The sequence below is a fragment of the Zalophus californianus genome, chromosome 3 (genome assembly GCF_009762305.2).
Source record: "Zalophus californianus isolate mZalCal1 chromosome 3, mZalCal1.pri.v2, whole genome shotgun sequence".
Lineage (NCBI taxonomy): Eukaryota > Metazoa > Chordata > Mammalia > Carnivora > Otariidae > Zalophus > Zalophus californianus.
In genome coordinates, this window is record NC_045597.1 from 118374226 (window position 1) to 118394537 (window position 20312).

Genomic DNA, 20312 nt, shown 5'->3' on the forward strand with positions numbered 1-20312 from the left:
TAAATCCAAGGCTTTTGTGGAATGGAAACCAGTTGATTGTTGAAAATAGAAGCTTGGGTCAGAGATCCTGTTACGATCTTGTTGGTATAGTGGGGCCCACTGTGAAATTTTAGAAGTGATTATCCTGTGGTGTGATAAGTGATTTTTTAAATGTTTTTTTTTTTTTTTAAGATTGTTCCATTTTCTGTGATATACCTGTAATATCTTATGCAGTTTGTATACCCATAAGACTTCTTAAAAAGTTTTACTGAGAGGTGATCTAACTTACCCACTGAAAGTGGACAATTGAACATAATGTTTGCATATTTGCAGAGTTGTGCAGCCATCCCTGCGGTCTAATTTAGAACACTTTGTCACCCCAGAAGGAATCCCCATTAGTAGTCGCTGCCCATTTTCCCATCCCCAGTCCTAGGCAGCTTCTAATCTACTTTCTATCTCCACAGATGTGCCTGTTCTGGATATTTGATATGAATGGCATCATAATTTATGTGGTCTTTTAGAACTGACTTGTTTTATGTAGCATGATGTTTTCAAGTTCACCCACGCTGTAAGATGCATCAGTACTTCATCCCTTTTTATCATCATTTAATATTCCATTGTACAGATATAGCGTATTATTTTAACCCATCGGTTGATGGACATTGATTTCCCCCCTGTATTCTGGTTGTGAATAATGCTTTTGTAAACACTTGTATGTGAGTGTCTATATGGGCATGCATTTTCATTTCCTGTGGGCACATACCGAGGAGCCGGATTGCCGGGTCCTATGGTAACTCCGTTTTTAACATTTTGTGGAACTGCCCGACATTTCAAAGTGGCTGCTCAGGTGGACATCCCAAGTGGATGCAGGTTCTACTTCGTCCACCTCCTTGCCGCACTTTCATTTTGATTATAGTCATTCTAGTGGATGATGAGTGGCATCTTACTGTGGTATCTCTATGACTTTTGAATTTAAAAAAATGATAAAATATTTTTGAAGACCCAGAGAAATGAAGGAAAAGGAGATAGGTAAGTGTGTTTAGATGTGTGACATTGAAAGCATCTGCCTGCCATTAAACTGAGAAAACTGGTTTGGAGCCCTGTAACCCATTGGCAATTTCATTGCAGGTGGCCTCGATGCAGTTTATTAATATCGTAGTCCATTCAGTAGAAGACATGAATTTCAGAGTTCACCTCCAGTATGAATTTACCAAGTTAGGCCTGGATGAATACTTGGATGTAAGTAGAGCTGTGACCTTTGGTTCCAGCGTAAGACTTGATTTATTTTGCCTGCCTTCAAAGATACGCTTCCGCCGTGACTAACAAACGCTTGAGGCTCTATGTGGCCGGGTACTGTAGTGCTGGTGTTAAAGGGAACCTATCCGAGTGATGCAGTTGGCCAGAGAAACTGGATTCTTGCCGACGACCTGGGACCCCGGGCTGCCTTCTGCCTGCAGGGGAGCCAGTACTTCCCTTTAGTAGTGGGGCCAGACACCCTCTTGTGGCCTTGCTGCAGCTTTCCTCCATGTCTGAGCTCTTGTCTGGGTCAAGTTTCCTTGCACCCTTCGTCTGGGCTCTTGGACAATCCACGTTCTTGGTTACTCTGGGAACTCCATCAAACCAAGACTGCTAAAGAGTGATGAATAAATGCTTAGAGCATTAAAAAAAAATACTGAGGAAATGGACACTAGAGACTTCCTTGTGTAGTGGTTACATTCTGTTTAATGCTTTGGCGGCTTTGGTCGTTCCACTTTTAAGTTCTTGGGAGAGGCGGTCTAAAGTTGCTCTTTCTCTGGTTCCCCTGCAGAAGTGCTCAGCCAGCTCCCTGTAGTTCTTCACCTAGGAAATAGCAGCTTGGTGTGAAAATTGTAAATGGACTTGAGTGGCTGTGTATGCACAGGATGCCCCCATGTCCTTTGATTCTCGATTGGTTTTGTTTTCCCTCCTGGGCAGCAGTGGTCCTCTTGAATTTGAAAGGCCACTAACGAGAGGGCAAGAATTGTTAACCTCAATTTCCAATTTGTCTCTAGCCACGAAGAAGATAGAAGTGCTTCCCTTGGGCCTCTCCAGAGTTCAGCTGCCCGTCTTCGTTAGGGGGAAAGCCAGGGAATTGCAGTTTATCGCGAGGCCAAGTCATAGCATTGGTTACTCTCTGAGCTCGTGGCCTGGCTCATCACACCGGCGAGGCTGCCTTTGGAGAGACTGGCCTAATGTTGTCTAAGGACTGTACTCAGGGAGGGGCATGATGGATTTCCATTAAAGAGTCATTGGAATTGTGTTCTGACTTCAATAATCACTAATATCTTTGACAGAATATTGTATTGAAAGGTTTTTCCTGCTCTAAGATCAAGGTTTCTCTCTGCTCTTTCCCTACCTGCTCAGAGGGTGGCAGGATTTGAGCGCACATTGGGTGTGTAGATTGCTCATGGTGTGGTGGGTTCAGTTTTGTGATGGTTGTGCAGAGCTCTTTTGGGCTCCAGGCAGCGATGGCAAGAGGAACACATCAGGTAGTGCCCCTTACTCATCATGTACTTGGTCAGAAAACCTGCCTAGCTGCTGCTTTATTTTCCTTTCTAGGCTTTGCCCTTATTCAGGTGTCTTTTTTTAGCTTGTATGCCTAAACTAAGACAGAACATACTGTCTTTAGGACAAGCTAAGTTATGGAATTCCAGATTTAGACCTAGGAGTAAATCCATCTTCCTGAGAATTTATGGAGAACATAATTCCTCTGAAAAATTTCAAAAAAATTTTCCAAAACTCTGTGTTTCTCTAACTTCCTGGCCTGTTGGTTCTGGACCCTGATAGAGGTGGTTAGAAGATTAATATTATAAGCATATAATATATAAATGCTTCATTGGTTTACAAAAGCCCAGCCTTGTAAGTAGCCATTGATTCGTTCAATACATGTTTATTGGTGTCCTCCATATGCCAGGATTATTCTAGCTACTCATCTGTTCCCCCAGAGGAAGTCAGGACTTAGGTTACTTGTAAGGAAGACTCGCAGATTTTCTTGATCTCTAATTTCACCTTAAAGCTGGTTGACTTCCTTTGGGATGCCTGGGCCTGTAAGGCAGGGAGTGGAGGGAAGGCTTCCTGATCTGTGCTTTGAGGAGCCCTGCACTCCTTATGCTGGGGCAGTATCTTGGGGAAGTTACCATGGGAGGGCGGTAGACTAGCAATTTACTAATCAAACCCAGGGCTGATATATTCTATCCGTGTCTTCCCTACCTCCCACCTAACCCTCTTCCTCAGTCGAACCACCTTCTTTAGTCAGGCAAATTATACTTAACTCTAACCGCCTCTGCACACAGATGTGTCTCAAACCTGCGACTGTAGCTTTCTTCCGAAGCTGCTTTTTAATTTTTCTGTTGTCTGATTTCGCCTGTATCAAAATGTTTTGGTTTGGAATATGTCGATATGAGGAATAAATTTATAGGAAGAATTAGGAAGGAAATAAGTATATATTTGGGAGAGGGTATTCACCAGAAAGTAATCTGATGGTAGCTTCTTAGATGAACAGTCGAACACTCTGTGGTCCTCTTAAGGAGGCTGAGGCATCAAACCCTCTCTTGGAAAAGACTGGAAAAGACTGGAGTATTTGGAAGTAACAAAAACATGTAGGCTGTCGTACCATTATGTTCTCTCTCCACAGCTGTGCTAAGGCCGCCTTCTCTTGCGTTTTGGTTCTTAGAAACTGAAGCACACGGAGAGCGACAAGCTCCAGGTGCAGATTCAAGCTTACCTGGACAACGTGTTCGATGTGGGAGCTCTGCTGGAAGATGCTGAGACCAAGAATGCGGCCTTGGAGAGGGTCGAAGAGCTGGAAGAAAACATTTCTCATGTAACTACGTCTCAGAAAAGGAGACACACACGCACACTTAGCTGTTAGGGCGGTCACTGAGAGTATTTGGAGTGTAGGGATGAGCTGCAGCCAGAGATAGCTGTCAAAAGCCACTCGGGGTTCTTTCAAAGAAAGCATGTTTGTTACTTAAAACCAAGGGGAATCCGTTGCCTTGCCTTAGCTCACCTGCTTGGTTTCTGCTGAACCCAGATTTCCTGGGCATCTTAGTTACAGACAGGCCCCCAGAGTGAGATGGTTGGCGCCACGTAGGGGGGAAATGTCACTCGAATATGTGAATTTGGGCTGAGGTGAAGAAGTCCTCTTCTACTCTTGTTCTTCTGAATAGAAGTCATTTTCTGTCACATGTGCTCACATAGGCCTATGAAAGATGGGTTCTAGCAACTAAAATAAGCCCCAGGGCTAATTGGACTGTTACTTGTGTCTTTCCTGCCTCACACCTAACCCTCTCCCTCAGTGCAACTACCATGGCTACGCAGGCAAGATACCGCCCACTTCAGCCTCTGTGGGAGTTTGGTTTGATGTGTCAATAAGTTATATTTCACTCAGAGTCTTGTGAATATAAGTCATGCTCTACTCCGTGTGTCCACACAGGCCCATGGACGGGGTGATCTTGTGTCTTTGTGATGCATATCTGCACAGTCTTACCTTATGCTTACTCAAGTTCTAAAAAGAGTCTCTTCAACAGTAGGCATTTTCAAGGAAATTAGTGAGTGTTCCCTTATCTACTCTTCTTTGAGGAGTGTCCTCTTGGCAGGAGCTCATTTGAGGGATTTTTCTTGTCACACACTAAGGTGACTATGAGTCTAAAGGCTTTCAGAGGCTGTTCATGTGTTTATCCATTAAGCAGATATTTGAATATTGCAGGAATGAACAGAAAAATGGTGCTTCTTAAAGACCCAAGCATTGTGAGGACCAAATTCTTATGCTGAATTCTGCTTGGCAGTGTCCTTGGTTATAAATCAGTGGTCTCTTTTTGGAGCAATATTATTTTCCCCCATTTGAGGGGCCTATTTATTTTCCTCCACGTTTTCTTAGTTGAGAGTATCGGACGTGCTTGATGTCCTTCACCTTTGTCCATCACTCTGAAATGGGCATCTTCTTGGCTGTGGTTAAGCCAAGTTGGTGAGCCAACCCTTCCCCCCACCTTGTAAGTGCTGTAGTGACGTGGTTGGCACCCGCTTAGGAAGGGCACTTACCGGCCCAGTGTTTCTTACCCTAAAAGATTTGACTCATATTCTGAACCTCACCAGGGTTTTTAGCTCCACCCTTCCTCCTCACCTTGCCTCCCTGGTTTTCTTTACTTGTGATCATTCTCAGTGAAATACGAAGTTGCTCACTTTCAGAGCCTTGTGGGAAAAGTAACTGTTTCACATACGGTTCAGCTAATCTTCCTCTGGAAGCCTCAGCCAGCATTGCATGACCATATTCACATAACCCACTTTTGTAGCAGGCCACCCGTTTGTTCAAACTGACCCTCCAAATGACTTAGTATTTGGGTAGTTTGGGTCAAAACCAGCAGGACTGTTTTCTCAGCTGGTTTTCAATAATAACCAAGTTTTGTGTACCAATGATTTTCAAAAGCTTTGGCCTAATGGCCTTTTCTTCGGGCAGGAAAGGTGAACCTCCCTTCTTGCCTTACCCACTGTCTCCCACCCTCGTCAGCTCCTGCAGAAACAGAGGGAGAGGCACCGTCTAGGTCCCAACACTAAGGAGCTGATGTATGGGTTTTATTAAAGATCATGTGTAGATTATAAATTCCTATTAGAAGCAAGTATGTATTCAGAATCCTATTATAAATATAAACATTTCCAGAAAACTGCTTGGGGAACACAGGCAGGACTCTGATGGGCCCCGAATGGTTTTTGAGCTCTACTTTCTGAGAACCGAGGACCTGAGCAGAATGGTCAGGTTGTGACCACAGGTTCCCTTTTAAAACTTTACAGTTGTCTGAAAAACTGCAAGACACGGAGAATGAAGCCATGTCCAAGATTGTGGAACTGGAAAAGCAGCTCATGCAGAGGAACAAGGAGCTGGATGTTGTTCGAGTAAGTGTGCTGATGACAGCTGGCCCAGACGGGCATTGCAGGGAATGTGCACCAGTTTTAGTCCTAATAGAACGTGGAATACTTTCATGTCAGGGGAATGCATTGATGCAGCATATTTATTGGAACCATTTCAGAGGTGATACTCAGATGAAAATACACATAGGGTATGTATATACATGTGTGTGCAATCAAATGTTGGGAGTTCAGTCCTTATCACAGATTTTGAGAGCAACAATGTTTTCCCATATGGACGAGTCCTAGTTGATTCAGTGGATCACCCATTTGCTTGGAAATAAAAACATGGCATGGATTTAATTCATGCCCCTTATTTATTTTTATTAGGACTTGGACTTCTTTGTATTTTTTTGCTTTGCTTCTACTTGAAACCAGATTTGGTGGTTGCCATGGAAATGGTGAAATCAACATAGGCGAGACCTAATGGCATTCACCAAAAAATTAAAAAAAAAAGGGCAAAGCAAAACCAATTCATTTTGTTATCAGATAATCCCAGCTATTTTATTTGGCCTTAGCATTGTTTTACCTTGTGTCAGGTATTTATGGAGTGCTATCCGTGTGCTTAGAACTGTCCAGAACATAAAATCACCAAAACGCCTGGAGGGCTTTCAGGCACATGGCTTGCCTTTACACCATCGTTGATGAAACGGCACATTTTATGCGATGGTTATCATGTCTGTGTGTGTTGCTTGATATTCTGACATGTCCTACAGTTAACTCTAGGAAATTTATTTTTTGGCACGCCATCGAGACAAAGTTGTAGCATATGGACTCAATTCAAGTCAGACTCTCAGATTATTAATAATAGACAGGGTGTGAAGAATGTTTCCCTGCCTGCTGGAGGTTTGTGGTGAGAGATCACATGTACAAGACCTAGCAAGTAAGTTCCATAAAATCCTTACACTGGAACCTCGGTGGGCCCCTAATAAAAGGAACGGGGACGGCCTTTAAATTGAAAATTGTAACTTTTTTGTTTTCTGCTAAAAACCTAGACAGAGCTAAGTAATCAGTCGAGGGACATACTGGCCTGTTCTGTTAACTGCATACCAAAGGGAAAATGTTACAAGGACTGCTGTCCTGAGCTTGGTCAAGGGGGCATTGTGAAGGCCAGAGAAACCCATTGAAGAACAGTCAGCTCCTGGTTATTCATGAGTAGATCGTTCCGTGCTTTGCAGATTTTTAATCCCAGTCTGACTTCCATCCAAATCTGACTTAGGGTCTTTTGTCTACTGTTAGCTGATATGTGTCTCAGAGTTACAAATAAATTTTAAAATAAAAGGAAAATATGCTGCCCCACCGAAATACCCTCAGGGTATTCCAGAGTCAGCTATAAAGTTATCTTTGGATCATCTCTGCCTTGTTCCTCTCTACCTGCAGGGAAAATTGAGTTAGCTGCACTTCTTAATAGAAAGAACTGTATTAACAGTAACAGTGGCTAGAATATATTACATGCATTACCAATGAACAATTGATAATGAATGGGACTTCATAGGATCTGGCTCAGTTCCCTAGGATTCCTATGTATTTATGAGTGTCCTTTTTTTTTTCTCCTTTCCTTTCCTTTCCCTTTCCCTTTTCCTTTCCCTTTTCCTTTTCCCTTTCCTTTCCTTTCCTTTCCTTTCCCTTCCTTTTCCTTTCCTTTCCCTTTCCTTTCCCTTTCCTTTCCCTTCCCATTCCCTTCCCTTTCCCTTTCCCTTCCCTTTTTCTCTTTCCCTTTTCCTTTTTTTTTTTGTTATTTTCTTGATCCGCAATTTGCCAATCTGATGGTAATAGGTATGAATGTCATGTGAAGTTAAACTCTTGATTGTGGACTCTTTTTGCAGGAAATCTACAAAGATGCAAATACCCAGGTTCACACATTAAGGAAAATGGTCAAAGAAAAAGAAGAAGCCATTCAAAGACAGTCAACTCTGGAAAAAAAGATTCATGAACTGGAGAAACAAGGGACCATTAAAATTCAGAAGAAAGGGGATGGGGACATCGCCATACTGCCAGTCGTGGCTTCTGGCACATTGTCCATGGGGTCAGAAGTGGCAGTGGGTAACTTTGTGGGACCAGTAACGGGGGTCGTCTCCTCGGGACCCTTGCCCCCTCCTCCCCCCCCACTACCTCCATCGGCAGACATGCCTGAAGCAGGTAAGAAGCCTCAGCGGGAGAACTGAAAGGGTATCGGGATATTTGTATTTCTTCTTTTATCCACTGTCCGTTTATGTCCTTTGTTTGCTTTTGTTGGCCGGTTCTTTTTTTTGATTTTAAAAACTTTTTACATTTTGAGATTAAGGTTCTAAAGCTGAAGCTTTTACGTATGTTGCAGTGTATTCTTTATTTGCCAGTGAGGACATTTTATAGTGTTTGAAAAAAATTCCCATGTCCTTTTAAGTGTTTTGTTTTTTGGATACTTTATGTGCACATGACATCCTGCAGGTGAAACCATTCCCCTGTTTTCAAAGGCAATTTGTTTCTGCTTTTTTTTGCTAGTGCAAAATGGTCCAGTAACGCCACCCATGCCACCACCGCCCCCGCCCCCACCCCCTCCCCCGCCTCCTCCCCCGCCACCCCCCTCCCCCCCCTCTCCCAGGCCCTGCAGCTGAAACTGTGCTGGCTCCTCCTTTACCACCTCCTCCTCCTCCCTCTGCACCCCCGCTGCCCGGGACGGCCTCACCCACAGTGGTTTTCAACTCAGGATTAGCAGGTAAGAGCACAGAATTCAGACCCAGGTACCCGTGTACGAAATACTCATTTGTGTTACCTCCAGAGGCTTTAAAGCCTCTTTGAAAGTCCAGGTCTCTTGCAAGCCCATGTACCTCCTCTTAATCTAAGAGCAGTGCCGCTAATGTAGCCAGGAAAGGGGAAGCCATGCACAGGGGCATTTTTCTCTGCGTAGCTGTTGTTTCTCTCTAGCAGGGAGTTCTGATTTTGCAGACTTCCCACCTTCCACTCTCCCCACCTAGAAAGAGGAAGGAAGACAAGTTACCTTCTTAGGGGTCAGTGCATTTTCATGGATTCATGGAACACTTGTGGGCATCTGTACTAGTCGGAGCTCTGACACACGTTGCTTCTGGTGCTCTCGGCTCTGTTTTTGGAAGGTATTCACAGTGTCATTTACAAAAGGGGAAAATGGCTCTCTGCGTAATTGCCCGATGTAGGCTTCCAGGCATCTCTTCTGTGCATTTGAAGACCTCAGAATTCACTATAGTGCAACTGAAGCTTCAAGGGACGCGTTGCCAACAGCGGTATCTCTGTGCCTTGAAACGCTTCTGAATCGTGCACACTGCCCCCCTGCTAACAGGAGAGAATGCGGCATCCCCACCTCACCAGAAATAAAACAGGGTGTGTGGGGGGCGAGACGAAGAGAGTGGTTCTAATGCCTTGAAATAGGAGTTCGGATTTTTTGACTCATGGAAGTGACTTTTTACTCTTTTCTAAAATACCACAAGCCATTTTCCCTGTCATGGAGCATTTCCCTGGCATTTTGAAATTGCCGTGAGCTCTGAGCTTTGCCGTGCTGTCTCTGTGACGTCAGAAAATTCTGCTTTCTCCTCCACTTCGGTCTCTTATTTCCACTCTGTTAGGTGCGGTAGTTCTCAGCCTTCTGTCCAATGTCTAATGACCATCTTAGCTGTGGGAGAGTCCCTTGACCGCCGTCCCATCAGCAGGTGTACTGGCCAGTCAGTAGGACTGATTCATCCTAGTGACCGAAGCCCTTTCAGGCACCAGAAAGCCACCCAAGAGCAACCTTATTCCACACCGAGTCTGTGGTATTTCCTTCCACCCCAACTTCTGTACAGTCCAAGAAACAAACAAGGGGCCTGTTGAAAGTAATGTTCACAGGAATCCAGTGATTCAGTTCTACCGTTCAAGGTCACCCCCATCTCCTCCTTTCTTCTAGAACTTTTATTGCTTCCTAAGGACAAAAGTTGAAGGTGTGTCATTGTGGAACTATTGGATTTTAGAATGTGAACCAAAAACCTCTTAGCAAGCCCCAGGAATTCCTTCTATCGACAGGCTGCTCTTAGGCACTGAGTGTGAAAACCTGTAGTTGCCATGTACGCCTGGCTCACAGATGAGGCTTCCCTCGTAGCACCCTGAGAGCATTCACCGTGGCTCGTGGTTGCTGTGGTGGCTCTCGTTGGGTACCACCTCCTTTCTCTTTGGCACAACCTAACACGATAGAGCCTCTACTTCCATCCACCGAGCTCTCACCTAGAACTCAGAACTGCCTTGGCGTGAGGCTGAGATGTGCAGGTCCAGGGCTCCCTTCGGAGTCTGGTCCCCTCTGGACTCTTCCCGTGACTTAATCTTGAACACTTGCAGGGTCTCTGGATTGCCTCAACTGTACGGCGTGGAACTCTGTTCAGCTGATGACCCACCGCTGCCTTCAGGGTTGCTGCAGCTGGAGGCTGTCCCCTTTGTGTCTTATACCATTTTTAGAGGGCTGTGGGTGGGACTTAAGAATCTCCTCTTCGGTGCCCTAAGTGTCCATTAAACAATGACAAGATGTTCTGTTTTACAAGATCTAAGGATTTTAAGACCGTTATGTAGCACATTTTGTGAGATGGGTTGCCAGTGTGTGGGGTAACTTTCTCCCTGGAATGAAGAAGCCAGACAGAATCAGGATGTCCCAGTAGAGGCAAGGGACAGAGCTGAGATGATATGCCCCGGGCTCCTGGAATCCAGAAACCTGTGACATTGCTAGGCCCTTGGATCCATGGGCAACAGGATGGCCTATCTCTTCGGTAGGCAATGACCCAGGTGTGTGCGTGGTGGCCAAGACAGGGGACCTGAATGCAGTCCTCTAATTTTATCTAGTGAAGTTGTCTTTGCATTTTAAAGAGAAAATGCACAGTGTGGAATGTATATTTGAAACGTTAGGCTTACCTCCTTACATCTGTGCTAGAGCAGTCTGGTTTCCATTTTCCGTGTCAGTCATCTGTGACAGATGCCTGGGCAGTCTGTAACCTTTGCTGTCTCTCTGGGAGAAGGTGCTTTGTAAGTTCACAGTGAGAATTTGTACTTGGCTGATGGTTTTCTTAAAACATTGCTCATATCTTATGGAATACCTAGCACAGTTCAATATGGCTGTTTGGGACCATGATGATGAGATCATTTTTTCCCCTCTTCTAAGAAGGATTACTTTTTAAAACAAAATAATGAGTCTTCAAGGCAGGCCCGAATGGAAATGCATTTATGGTTCTGTGCTGCCTTGTGAAATGTGTCCAAGAATGCTAAGAGTGCGTGAACTGCTGAGTGGCTTGACTCTAACCATATCTAATTTTATTTTTTTTATATTTTCTTTGTTCTTTCTGCTTCCACAAAAGATGGGCCAATCAAGCTTTTCTGTAGGTTGCTCTTCACTGAGTGTGGTATTTACCATGTGTTTCTGTTGATCACACTGTGCTTTCACATCTTTTCATTCCATCTTACACTGAACCATTGCATTTTGACCCTGTGTGTGCGGGAAGTCTTGCTATTGGTTGACAGTTGGTCTAGGTTTGCCCACACACTTTTTGTAAAAGAGATTATGGCTCTGTAAGCAGGCAGCCTGGATTTCATAGGCCATATTCCTTCCACCCTGAAAGAAAAGGAGTGTTTTTTTCTCTTAGTTTAATGGTCATAGCTGAATCTAAGGCCTCCGCTCTAGGAGGATTTTCAATTTATTCTGGGGAAAAAGGGTAGTTGCTCCACAGAACAAGGACAGACTGCTAGGTGCTGCTTTTCCAGGCCCTTCCTGCTGGTCTCCAGCTCTGTCCATGGAACACACGCCCACCCACACAGAGCCACTCCTTTAGCCTGAATGCTGCGAGCACAGTGTCTGTCATGGTCACCTGTAGGCCCCCTCTCCTGTAACCCACCCCTCATTCCCCAGATGGAGTTAGGACAGCTTTCTGAAAACTTTTTTTTTTTTTTTGCCTGTGTTCTGATCTCAGGCTCATTCCTAATTTTGCTGACAAATTAAAAGTAGGGTAGCTGCAGATGGGATGACTTTCAGTGCATGTCCTGGGGCCTGCGGTGTCCATGGATGGATGGTGGAACCAAATGGCATGGACCCGCTGGCTCAGACTGTGGAAAGATCCCTGCACAGCTTCTCCCCTGCTCCCCCTTCTCCCTCCATATCGCTCACATACCAGGCTAGAGGAAGGTCTGTTCCTTTGTCCCACAGAGGACACGGGTTTTCCTGGGCATTGTAGTCCAAAATGAAGTGCAGTGAGCTGTCCAACACTGTCGGGTGGTGGGGCTTATGGTGTCATGGTGGTAGAATGACCTGGTTTGGCAAAAGCTGTGTTTCTGTGTTCCTGCATGCTTTTGTGTGGATTTATCAGATGACATTCCTGCTGTGTATGTGGCCTTCGTAACTCTGGAGGAATGGCAGGCAGCCAGGGGAAAGCCCAGTGTGCATTGGGTTTATTTTGTTCTGTCCTGCCCTTCTCCCTCCCTTACTAATGATGGCAAATAGCGGAGCTCCCAAATAGTGTGCTGGGCAGCCCGGGACAGACTTAAGAAGGTATGTGTGTGTGTATATACATACACATACATACATACATATATATATATATATATATGTATATGTATATACATATATATATATGTAGATGGTTTGGGAAGACTTCTTTATGATGTGTAATTAATTCGTGGAATTTTTGATGAATTTCCTTTTTTAGCGCATCTCCCCACTAAGAGGAGTTGACAATTCCTCACCTGACCCTCAAAGACAGATATCCCTTCCTCTCTATTAAGAGGTTTTCTGTGTTTTTCATGGGTTCATGGATGCCTTCTAGTCACATGTAGCTGACTCCTGGGGAGAACTTGCTCTTTAAAGTGGGGGGGGGGGGACAGGACCGTGGCCATTCTCGAAAAGCAGTACTAATCCTGATTTCTGAGTACCCCTTCTGTCGTCTTAAATATTTTCTATTTTGAGCTGTTCGTGGCCTTTGGTCTGGTTGGGATAACTCAGCATCAGTATAATCCCCATTGTCAAAATGGCCCACAAGAATGTGTTGCTCCAGCAGAAAGCCAGCCTTCCTGACATCACAATCCTGGTGCTGTAGTCAGCCACTTACCTGCAGTCTCTGATTGTCTTTTAAGATTGGTTTGGAAATATGTGTTCTAGAACCAAGAATTTAAGATTTCACAATCTGACTCACACTCACCAGTGTCATAGAGCATTTGTCCTCTCTGCTGTCTAACATTATTAATAATTTTTGCTCCCCAATAGTTTGTCTTAAGCATTGTCCTAACATTGTGAGTGTAACAGAACAATCCATTTGCCTGCATTAAAAAACAACAACAACAAAACAACCCCTGGCTCTTAGCCAACTTTACCATAATGTTGTATCATTCAACCAAATGACCTCAGATTGCCCTAGCCAAAGCCATGTGTGATGTTTTGTGTGTTTAAAAACACTTGGGCACCTCTTGCCTGTGTTCCCCCAGTGTTAAAGTGTCATCTGCAAGGACTGTTCTCTGATTATTCTTGAGGATCGTGGGGTTTTGGTGGAGTCTTAATTTCATCCTCTCTGACTTCTGTAGCTGTGAAAATTAAGAAGCCAATCAAGACGAAATTCAGAATGCCAGTTTTTAACTGGGTTGCCCTGAAACCAAATCAGATCAATGGCACGGTCTTCAACGAAATTGATGATGAGCGAATTCTGGAGGTATCTTTCTCATTGGTTAGAAACAGGGAGGGCTCTCTGGGCAGCAAAGCTAAAATGGGTGCTCTGCTAACCTGGAAGGTTCAGTGACACAATGCCAGTGTTTTAAATGCCTTGATGTAAAGAAGAAAAGGATTTTTAATATTAGAGAGTAAAATTGGACACTATTTTGTAAGGTGGTTTCAAAACTGTGTTTAAAAAGTTATGTTACGGGGCACCTGGGTGGCTCAGTCTGTTAAGCGTCTGCCTTCAGCTCAGGTCATGATCCCAGGGTCCTGGGATCGAGCCCCGCATAGGGCTCCCTGCTCAGCTGGGAGCCTGCTTCTCCCTCTCCCTCTGCCTGCCACTCTGCCTACTGTGTTCTCTATCAAATAAATAAATAAAATCTTTAAAGAAAAGTTATGTTACTATGGATTGGTTGTAATTATCCTCAGTGGATGCCACAAAATATGTATCTGACATAAGCCCTGCCCTTCATCTATAAAAGGGCATAAAAAAACCCTTTATTGAACTCTAAGTGAAAAAGAACTCAATAATCACACTCACTATCTGGTTTGATAGTTTTAGCCTGTGGTGGCTGGCCCTGCAAGGTAATTCGGGAAGAGCTGTTGAGTTGGCCAGATGGAATCAGTTCTCTAGTTCAGACGTTCATAGCTGTATGTGTGGCCTGAGTCATGCCATAGCACGAACAGGAAAATAGAGTAAGCCATGGTCAAAGGCAAGTACTGAGTAGAAAAAGGAAGTTCTTTGATGCTTAAGAAACTGGCAGAATGGTTTCCGACTTAATTTTTAGGTGTAATCCAATTTGCCTATTTCATCCCTCTCTACTCCAGGATTTAAATGTGGATGAATTTGAGGAAATATTTAAGACAAAAGCCCAAGGTCCTGCCATTGATCTTTCTTCAAGCAAACAGAAGATAACACAGAAGGGATCCAACAAAGTGACATTACTAGAAGCAAATAGGGCCAAAAATCTTGCCATAACTTTAAGGAAAGCTGGAAAGACTGCTGATGAGATATGTAAAGCTATACATGTGTAAGTTCAGGGCATTCTGGAAAATTCTATTCCAGTGAATTTAGGATAAAAACAAAAATAAGAAAGTTACGATTGGTAGATAACATAAATATTTCAATAGGGCAAGATGGAAGATAAAAGATGGAGCAGTCCTTGATATCCACATACCAAAGCTTCCCTTTGTTAAGTATGTGTGACTTCAGAGTTGAATGGAATGCTAGCACTAAAGAGGCAGGCCAGAAATTACCCTTGTGAGCGCTGTATTCCAGCGAAAATCATTTTAGAAGAGTAACAACTGGATCAGGACATGATTTATTAACTTGGTCTGCTTTCCTGTATGTCTATAGCAATGCATACCTACAAGGAGTGGAGAATTACAGATGCTAAAAAAAGGGGGAGACTGTTCATTTGCTCTGGAGTATCTGAATTTTCTCTGGATTTGTTGAATACAAATTTGATGGCATTTGTGGAATGATACAATTCAGTGCCAGATGCAAATGTGATACAGATGCATATTTTAGTTCATAACAATAGGAATGTGATTCCTGTTTCTCTTAGCAGCTTTCAGGAAATTTTAAAGTTCAGTTCTTTTCTTATCCCTGGATTGCAGAGAAGGCATTGGTTTTATTTACTTTTCTATGAGAGGAATCTTTCTGCCCTTCTTGTGGTCATGATGGATTTCAAATATGATTAGGAACAAATGTTTTAGATGTGTTAGGAATGAATTCAGTGTAAATTGGTATTTCGTAAATTTCGGTAAGAGATCTTTAGGGGAGTATGTGACCCTCAGAAATCATTTGTTCCAATTTCATGTCCTCAGGATGAAAATCCAATAGTCTGGTGTATCCTGTATTCTGTTCTGATTTCTGATGTTGAAACATGATAGGCATTCTGGTTTTTAATCTATAGATGCCATATGTATCATGATGATTAGATATAATTCTATCACTTTGCTGAACAAAGATTGTCCAGGGAAGAAAATAGAGATTGTAGCAAATATTCTATTTGTTCAAATTGAGCATATATCCAAAGAGACCTGATATACCTTCAAGGGATGTACGCATTTAAACCAAAACATCCGTTTAGTACAGGCATTTGGATACCTTTTTTTTCCTAACGTAGAAAAAATAGTCCAGACTGTTGGTTTAATTGAAAAATATTAGAGTTTACCAGATATTCTGTAATTGTGTGTATAATATCAGTCTCCTTAATTAGCAGTACTTAATATGCCTTAAAAACTGTGTCCTTGAACCACTTAAACATCAGATGCTTCAGCCTTCCTTCTTGCTCTTCCTGTCATTTAAGTGTTGCTTTCTGGAGACTTAGAAATGGGCTAAAAACTGAGTATGGATGTTGTGATGAGGTCTAGGTTCTCAGAAAGGACCATTGGAGCTACTTGTTGGGCAGTCATGAGCCAGCACCAAGTGGCATCTCCACCGTTTGGCTGTAGACATCATCAGTTCGTTGCAATGGTGGTTGAAGAGCAGGACCAAATGGGGGTGCGGTTGTAAAGGTAGGAGGTTTTCTCTCTAACACTGACGTGTCCACATCTGTCTTCAGATTTGACTTGAAGACATTGCCTGTAGACTTTGTAGAATGTTTGATGAGGTTCTTGCCAACTGAGAACGAGGTGAAAGTGTTTCGGCTCTATGAGCGGGAAAGGAAGCCCCTGGAGAACTTGTCAGATGAAGACCGGTTCATGATGCAGTTCAGTAAAATTGAGAGACTCATGCAGAAGATGACCATCATGGCCTTCATTGGGAACTTTGCGGAAAGCATTCAGATGCTGACTCCTGTAAGTGGACCAGCTCTGGCAGGGATACAGTATCATTTTTTCTTTTAAGTCTCTTCCAAAATTGTATTTAACATCATGGGCTCTAAAGACTCCTTCCCAGAACTTTCTAGATTGCATTTTTATTTTGTCCATTCCTTTTCACATTGTGTATGCCAACTAAATGTGAAAATGGTGAATTTCCATTTTCCATACTGCTATTCTCCTCCATAGAATGCCATTTTCTGTGTCTACAGATGTCCTCCAGGTTTCCCCTTCAATACATAGGACCAGGAAGATCATTTTCTCAAACTTGTTCCCCTCCTGAAGATACCAGTCGTCCGACTGACTGGGTTGGCAAGACTAAAAATGTTGCTTTCATTTCTAAAAATGATCCTGTATCTTTAATGAACAGGCTTATTGGCTTTCATTGGAAGCATTATAAATTTACCACAGGAGTCTTTTTCCTTGGAAATCTGTTATAGTACACCATGGTGATGGAGAAATAGTAGCCAACCATCTCTTGTTTCTTTGTGTTAATCTGGTAGAGACTTTTGAATATTGTAAACATAAATATCATAAATAGTTCTTTCCCAGTTCTGTTTCTAAATACACTTTTGTTAATTACTGATTACAGTAGCATGTCTGTTCACAATATGTTCTGAGGACTTCTGGAGGGTTTGTATTTCTTTGCTGTTTTGTTTTCATTCCTGGACAACTCCAATGATTTAAAAACATGGTTCCAGGTGGTGGGCAGGGAATTGAGTTCTACTAGAAGATGCTGTTGACTCTAAGCTCTGAGTCCCATTGGTTACAGATTTTGTGATAAGCAAGTTCTGACATTTCTTCTCATTTCAAATACTTTGAGAGAAGAGCTTGCATGTAAAGATATTGCCTAAGACCCTAGCAGGACAACTTAAATTTGTTATGTTGAGGAAAAATGGAACCTCAGCATTAAGGCTTTAAGGTCTAAATGCAGGTCTATTTTCTTTTGTGTTAAATTTTAGTTTCTAATTAGAGTTTATTTTTAACATGTCTCTTTCTCTCTCCCCTCCCCTTCCTTCCTTTGAATGGAATCTAGCAACTGCACTCAATTATAGCAGCATCTGTCTCTATAAAGTCATCCCAAAAACTCAAGAAAATTCTGGAGGCAAGTAAAGTTTTCCTCATATACATACAGGGAAGAATTGACTTGTCAGCTGAATTCCTGGGCCTGGGAATGCCTGGGATGCTCTACTAATGGGCTTCTTTCTCTCTCTCTCCTCTCTCTCATTTTGCAGATCATCTTGGCCCTTGGAAACTATATGAATAGCAGTAAACGAGGAGCAGTTTATGGATTTAAACTTCAGAGTTTAGATCTGGTGAGTGAACTAAAAGAAATGCAAGGCTCTTCAAGGGACAAAAGAGCTGGCAGAGATTTAAGTCCCAGAGTGGAGGAGAGTCAGCTCTTGGAAATGGGAGTGGGATTTTTTTTTTCCAGAAATAAACAAAGGTTTTTTTTTTTTAATTTTCAAATATCAAAAACATTAGATAATGTATGTTTTTCAAACAATGATATTCTAAAATTAGAGGAATAATTTTAGTGAATTCAGTGAATGTGAAACCGAAATCAACCAAGTATTGTCTGCTAGTTGGAGAACCGACTGGTATAATTTTTTGGAACATCATTTGGCAACGAGCACTTAGAACCTTAAAAATCCTCATGCCTTTTGACCCAGTGTTTCCATATCTGGGACTCTTTCCTCAGGAATCTGAATTATGGATGCTTTATTTTAGAATTGCAAATAATTAGAAACAATGTAAAGATCCAACATTTTGGAAAATTATTAACTATAACAATAGTTAATATGGTGAACTATTCTTCAACTCTTAGAGTGTGAAGAATTTTCAAAGAAATAGATAATCTTGTGTTTAGGAAAGAGTATAAATTGCATGGACTAATTGATTTCACTCAAGTAAAATACGCAGGAAAAACCTGAACGGAAGTGGGTTAAGATACTAACAGAGAGATTGGACAGAATGAGGGATTTTTTTTCCAAAGTGCTTCTTTTTACTTTTCTGTATTTTCTAAATATACATATGTATGTATTTTATCTATATATCTATCCCACTCCCCCTCCCTTCCCTGGATGGAAAAGTGTGTGCTGCTTTTCGGAGTCATCTGACTTAGATGGGCAGGACTAGAGACAATCCTCCGTGAAATCCTCTTCCCCCAAGGCTGTGTGGGGCTAACGTGGCTTCCACGTGAGAAGGTTGGGCAGTGGGTTGAGTCCCGGGCCCTGGGGAGACATGGCTGTTTGGTAGGGAGTGTCCAGTTAGTCCCAGTTCTGGCCCAGGAGGGTCATGTGTGGTAAGCCCAGCTGCTTTGTGTCATGGAGGCTGGGGAATGAGAGAGCACTGGACTAGAAACGTGTAGACTACTAGAAACTTGTAGACAACAAGTCCTATCTTGTGGGCAGTACCTGCACGCCTGCCGGTTCCACGCTCACTCCTCTGCTCCTTTGCTTTGGAAAGCACTCAAACTGGGGGCTTCCTACTTTTTAGCCAGCGGAGGTGGTGTGGCAGATGTGCGGTGGGGAGGTTTTGTGTGGGTAGAGATGTGTGTTGGAATCGTCCCCAACACTGAACGTACCCCCGGTTGGAGAGGTCCTGTGGTCTCTTTTACAAGTTAGTGGGCCAGTTTAGTGAAGAACATGTCCAGACTTGATCCTTCCATGGGGGTATTTTTTGTCCACTTTGGGGTGCTGTACTCAGATACTCTGAGTGGGAGGACATCATGTCGGGGGCAAGCTTCCCATCTTCTTTCACTCTAACCCATATTCCTTTTGTTTTCAGCTCTTAGATACAAAGTCAACAGACCGAAAGCAAACACTGTTGCACTACATTTCAAATGTGGTAAAAGAGAAATATCACCAAGTGTCCCTGTTTTATAATGAGCTTCACTATGTGGAGAAAGCTGCTGCAGGTACTTGACTTCTGCTCTTCCTGTTACTCTTGGGTATCAAGTGCCTTTAATCATGGGTCCTGGGGGAGCCATCCCCTGCTTCTTTGGAACCCCTTTGGAAAGGCAAGGTGAAAAGTCAGATGCTCTCGGCTGGAGTGTGTAGGCCATGGTGTTGCCCACGCCTGGGAGCCGTAGCAACTAGGGACACAAGGGAGACCTCTCTGTGTCCTCTGCACAGAGTCGGGGCTCTGGACCTTGGGCAGCTTCCCTCTTCCATTCGATGTCCTTCTTAGTCTATTGCTGTTGTTGAAACACGAGAGAGAAAATCTGAAAATCACCCCCCAAGAAATACTTCAGTTTGATTTTGTGCCATCCCACTTGCTCAGGTTTGGTAGTTCCAAGCATTGTGCCTTAGCCTGAGCACAAGCTAAATTATCAGTACTTTTGGCTGTTATTTTGCCATAGCAGTTACCCATTTTCTCATTTAAATCATCAAGTGGTTCTGAGATGGCTGGGCTATAGTAGGTACGTAATGGTATCCCCATGTTACCGATGAGAAAACTGACACTTTTAGAGGTTACGTAGCTTGCCCAAGGTCACATGTGTAGAACGTGATAGAAACAGGACTAGAACCCACGTCTTCTCATATACTTTATCGTCTAATGTACCACGTCCTCTCCAAAGATTGTTCACTTGATCTCAGCCAGAAGGCCGAGAAGCGATCCAAAGACTTTTTCAGCTAGAAAAAGGAACCAGAAGCACATTGACCCCAGAGTTGATTACATACTGTGATTCTCACATTAGGATCTTGAGCCCCGAGCAGCCAAGGTGTTTATTATAAATTCATATTCCCGGGGCCTACTTCAGACTTAGTGAATTAAATCTTTTTGGGCAAGGCTTTCTCTGACTTCCTCAAAGTAAATGGCCGCTCCTTTTGTGTTCTTACTGCAGAGCACTCCGCACTACTCTTTCATACAAGATTTCTCAAATTTTATTATAACGGTTTGCATGTCCATTCCAATCTGTGGATTT

General features: G+C 43.1%; 1 protein-coding gene across 1 annotated transcript in view; it reads left to right on the forward strand.

Annotated features, from left to right (window-relative positions):
• Nucleotides 1–20312, forward strand: part of FMNL2 (formin like 2) — a 301761-nt gene that overhangs the window by 267952 nt on the left and 13497 nt on the right. Inside the window, 12 exon segments of the mRNA XM_027589168.2 lie at nucleotides 1108–1218; nucleotides 3671–3820; nucleotides 5785–5886; nucleotides 7725–8037; nucleotides 8380–8450; nucleotides 8452–8593; nucleotides 13429–13553; nucleotides 14384–14586; nucleotides 16126–16360; nucleotides 17418–17486; nucleotides 17617–17697; nucleotides 19172–19301. Coding sequence (XP_027444969.2) covers nucleotides 1108–1218; nucleotides 3671–3820; nucleotides 5785–5886; nucleotides 7725–8037; nucleotides 8380–8450; nucleotides 8452–8593; nucleotides 13429–13553; nucleotides 14384–14586; nucleotides 16126–16360; nucleotides 17418–17486; nucleotides 17617–17697; nucleotides 19172–19301 — 1732 coding nt within the window.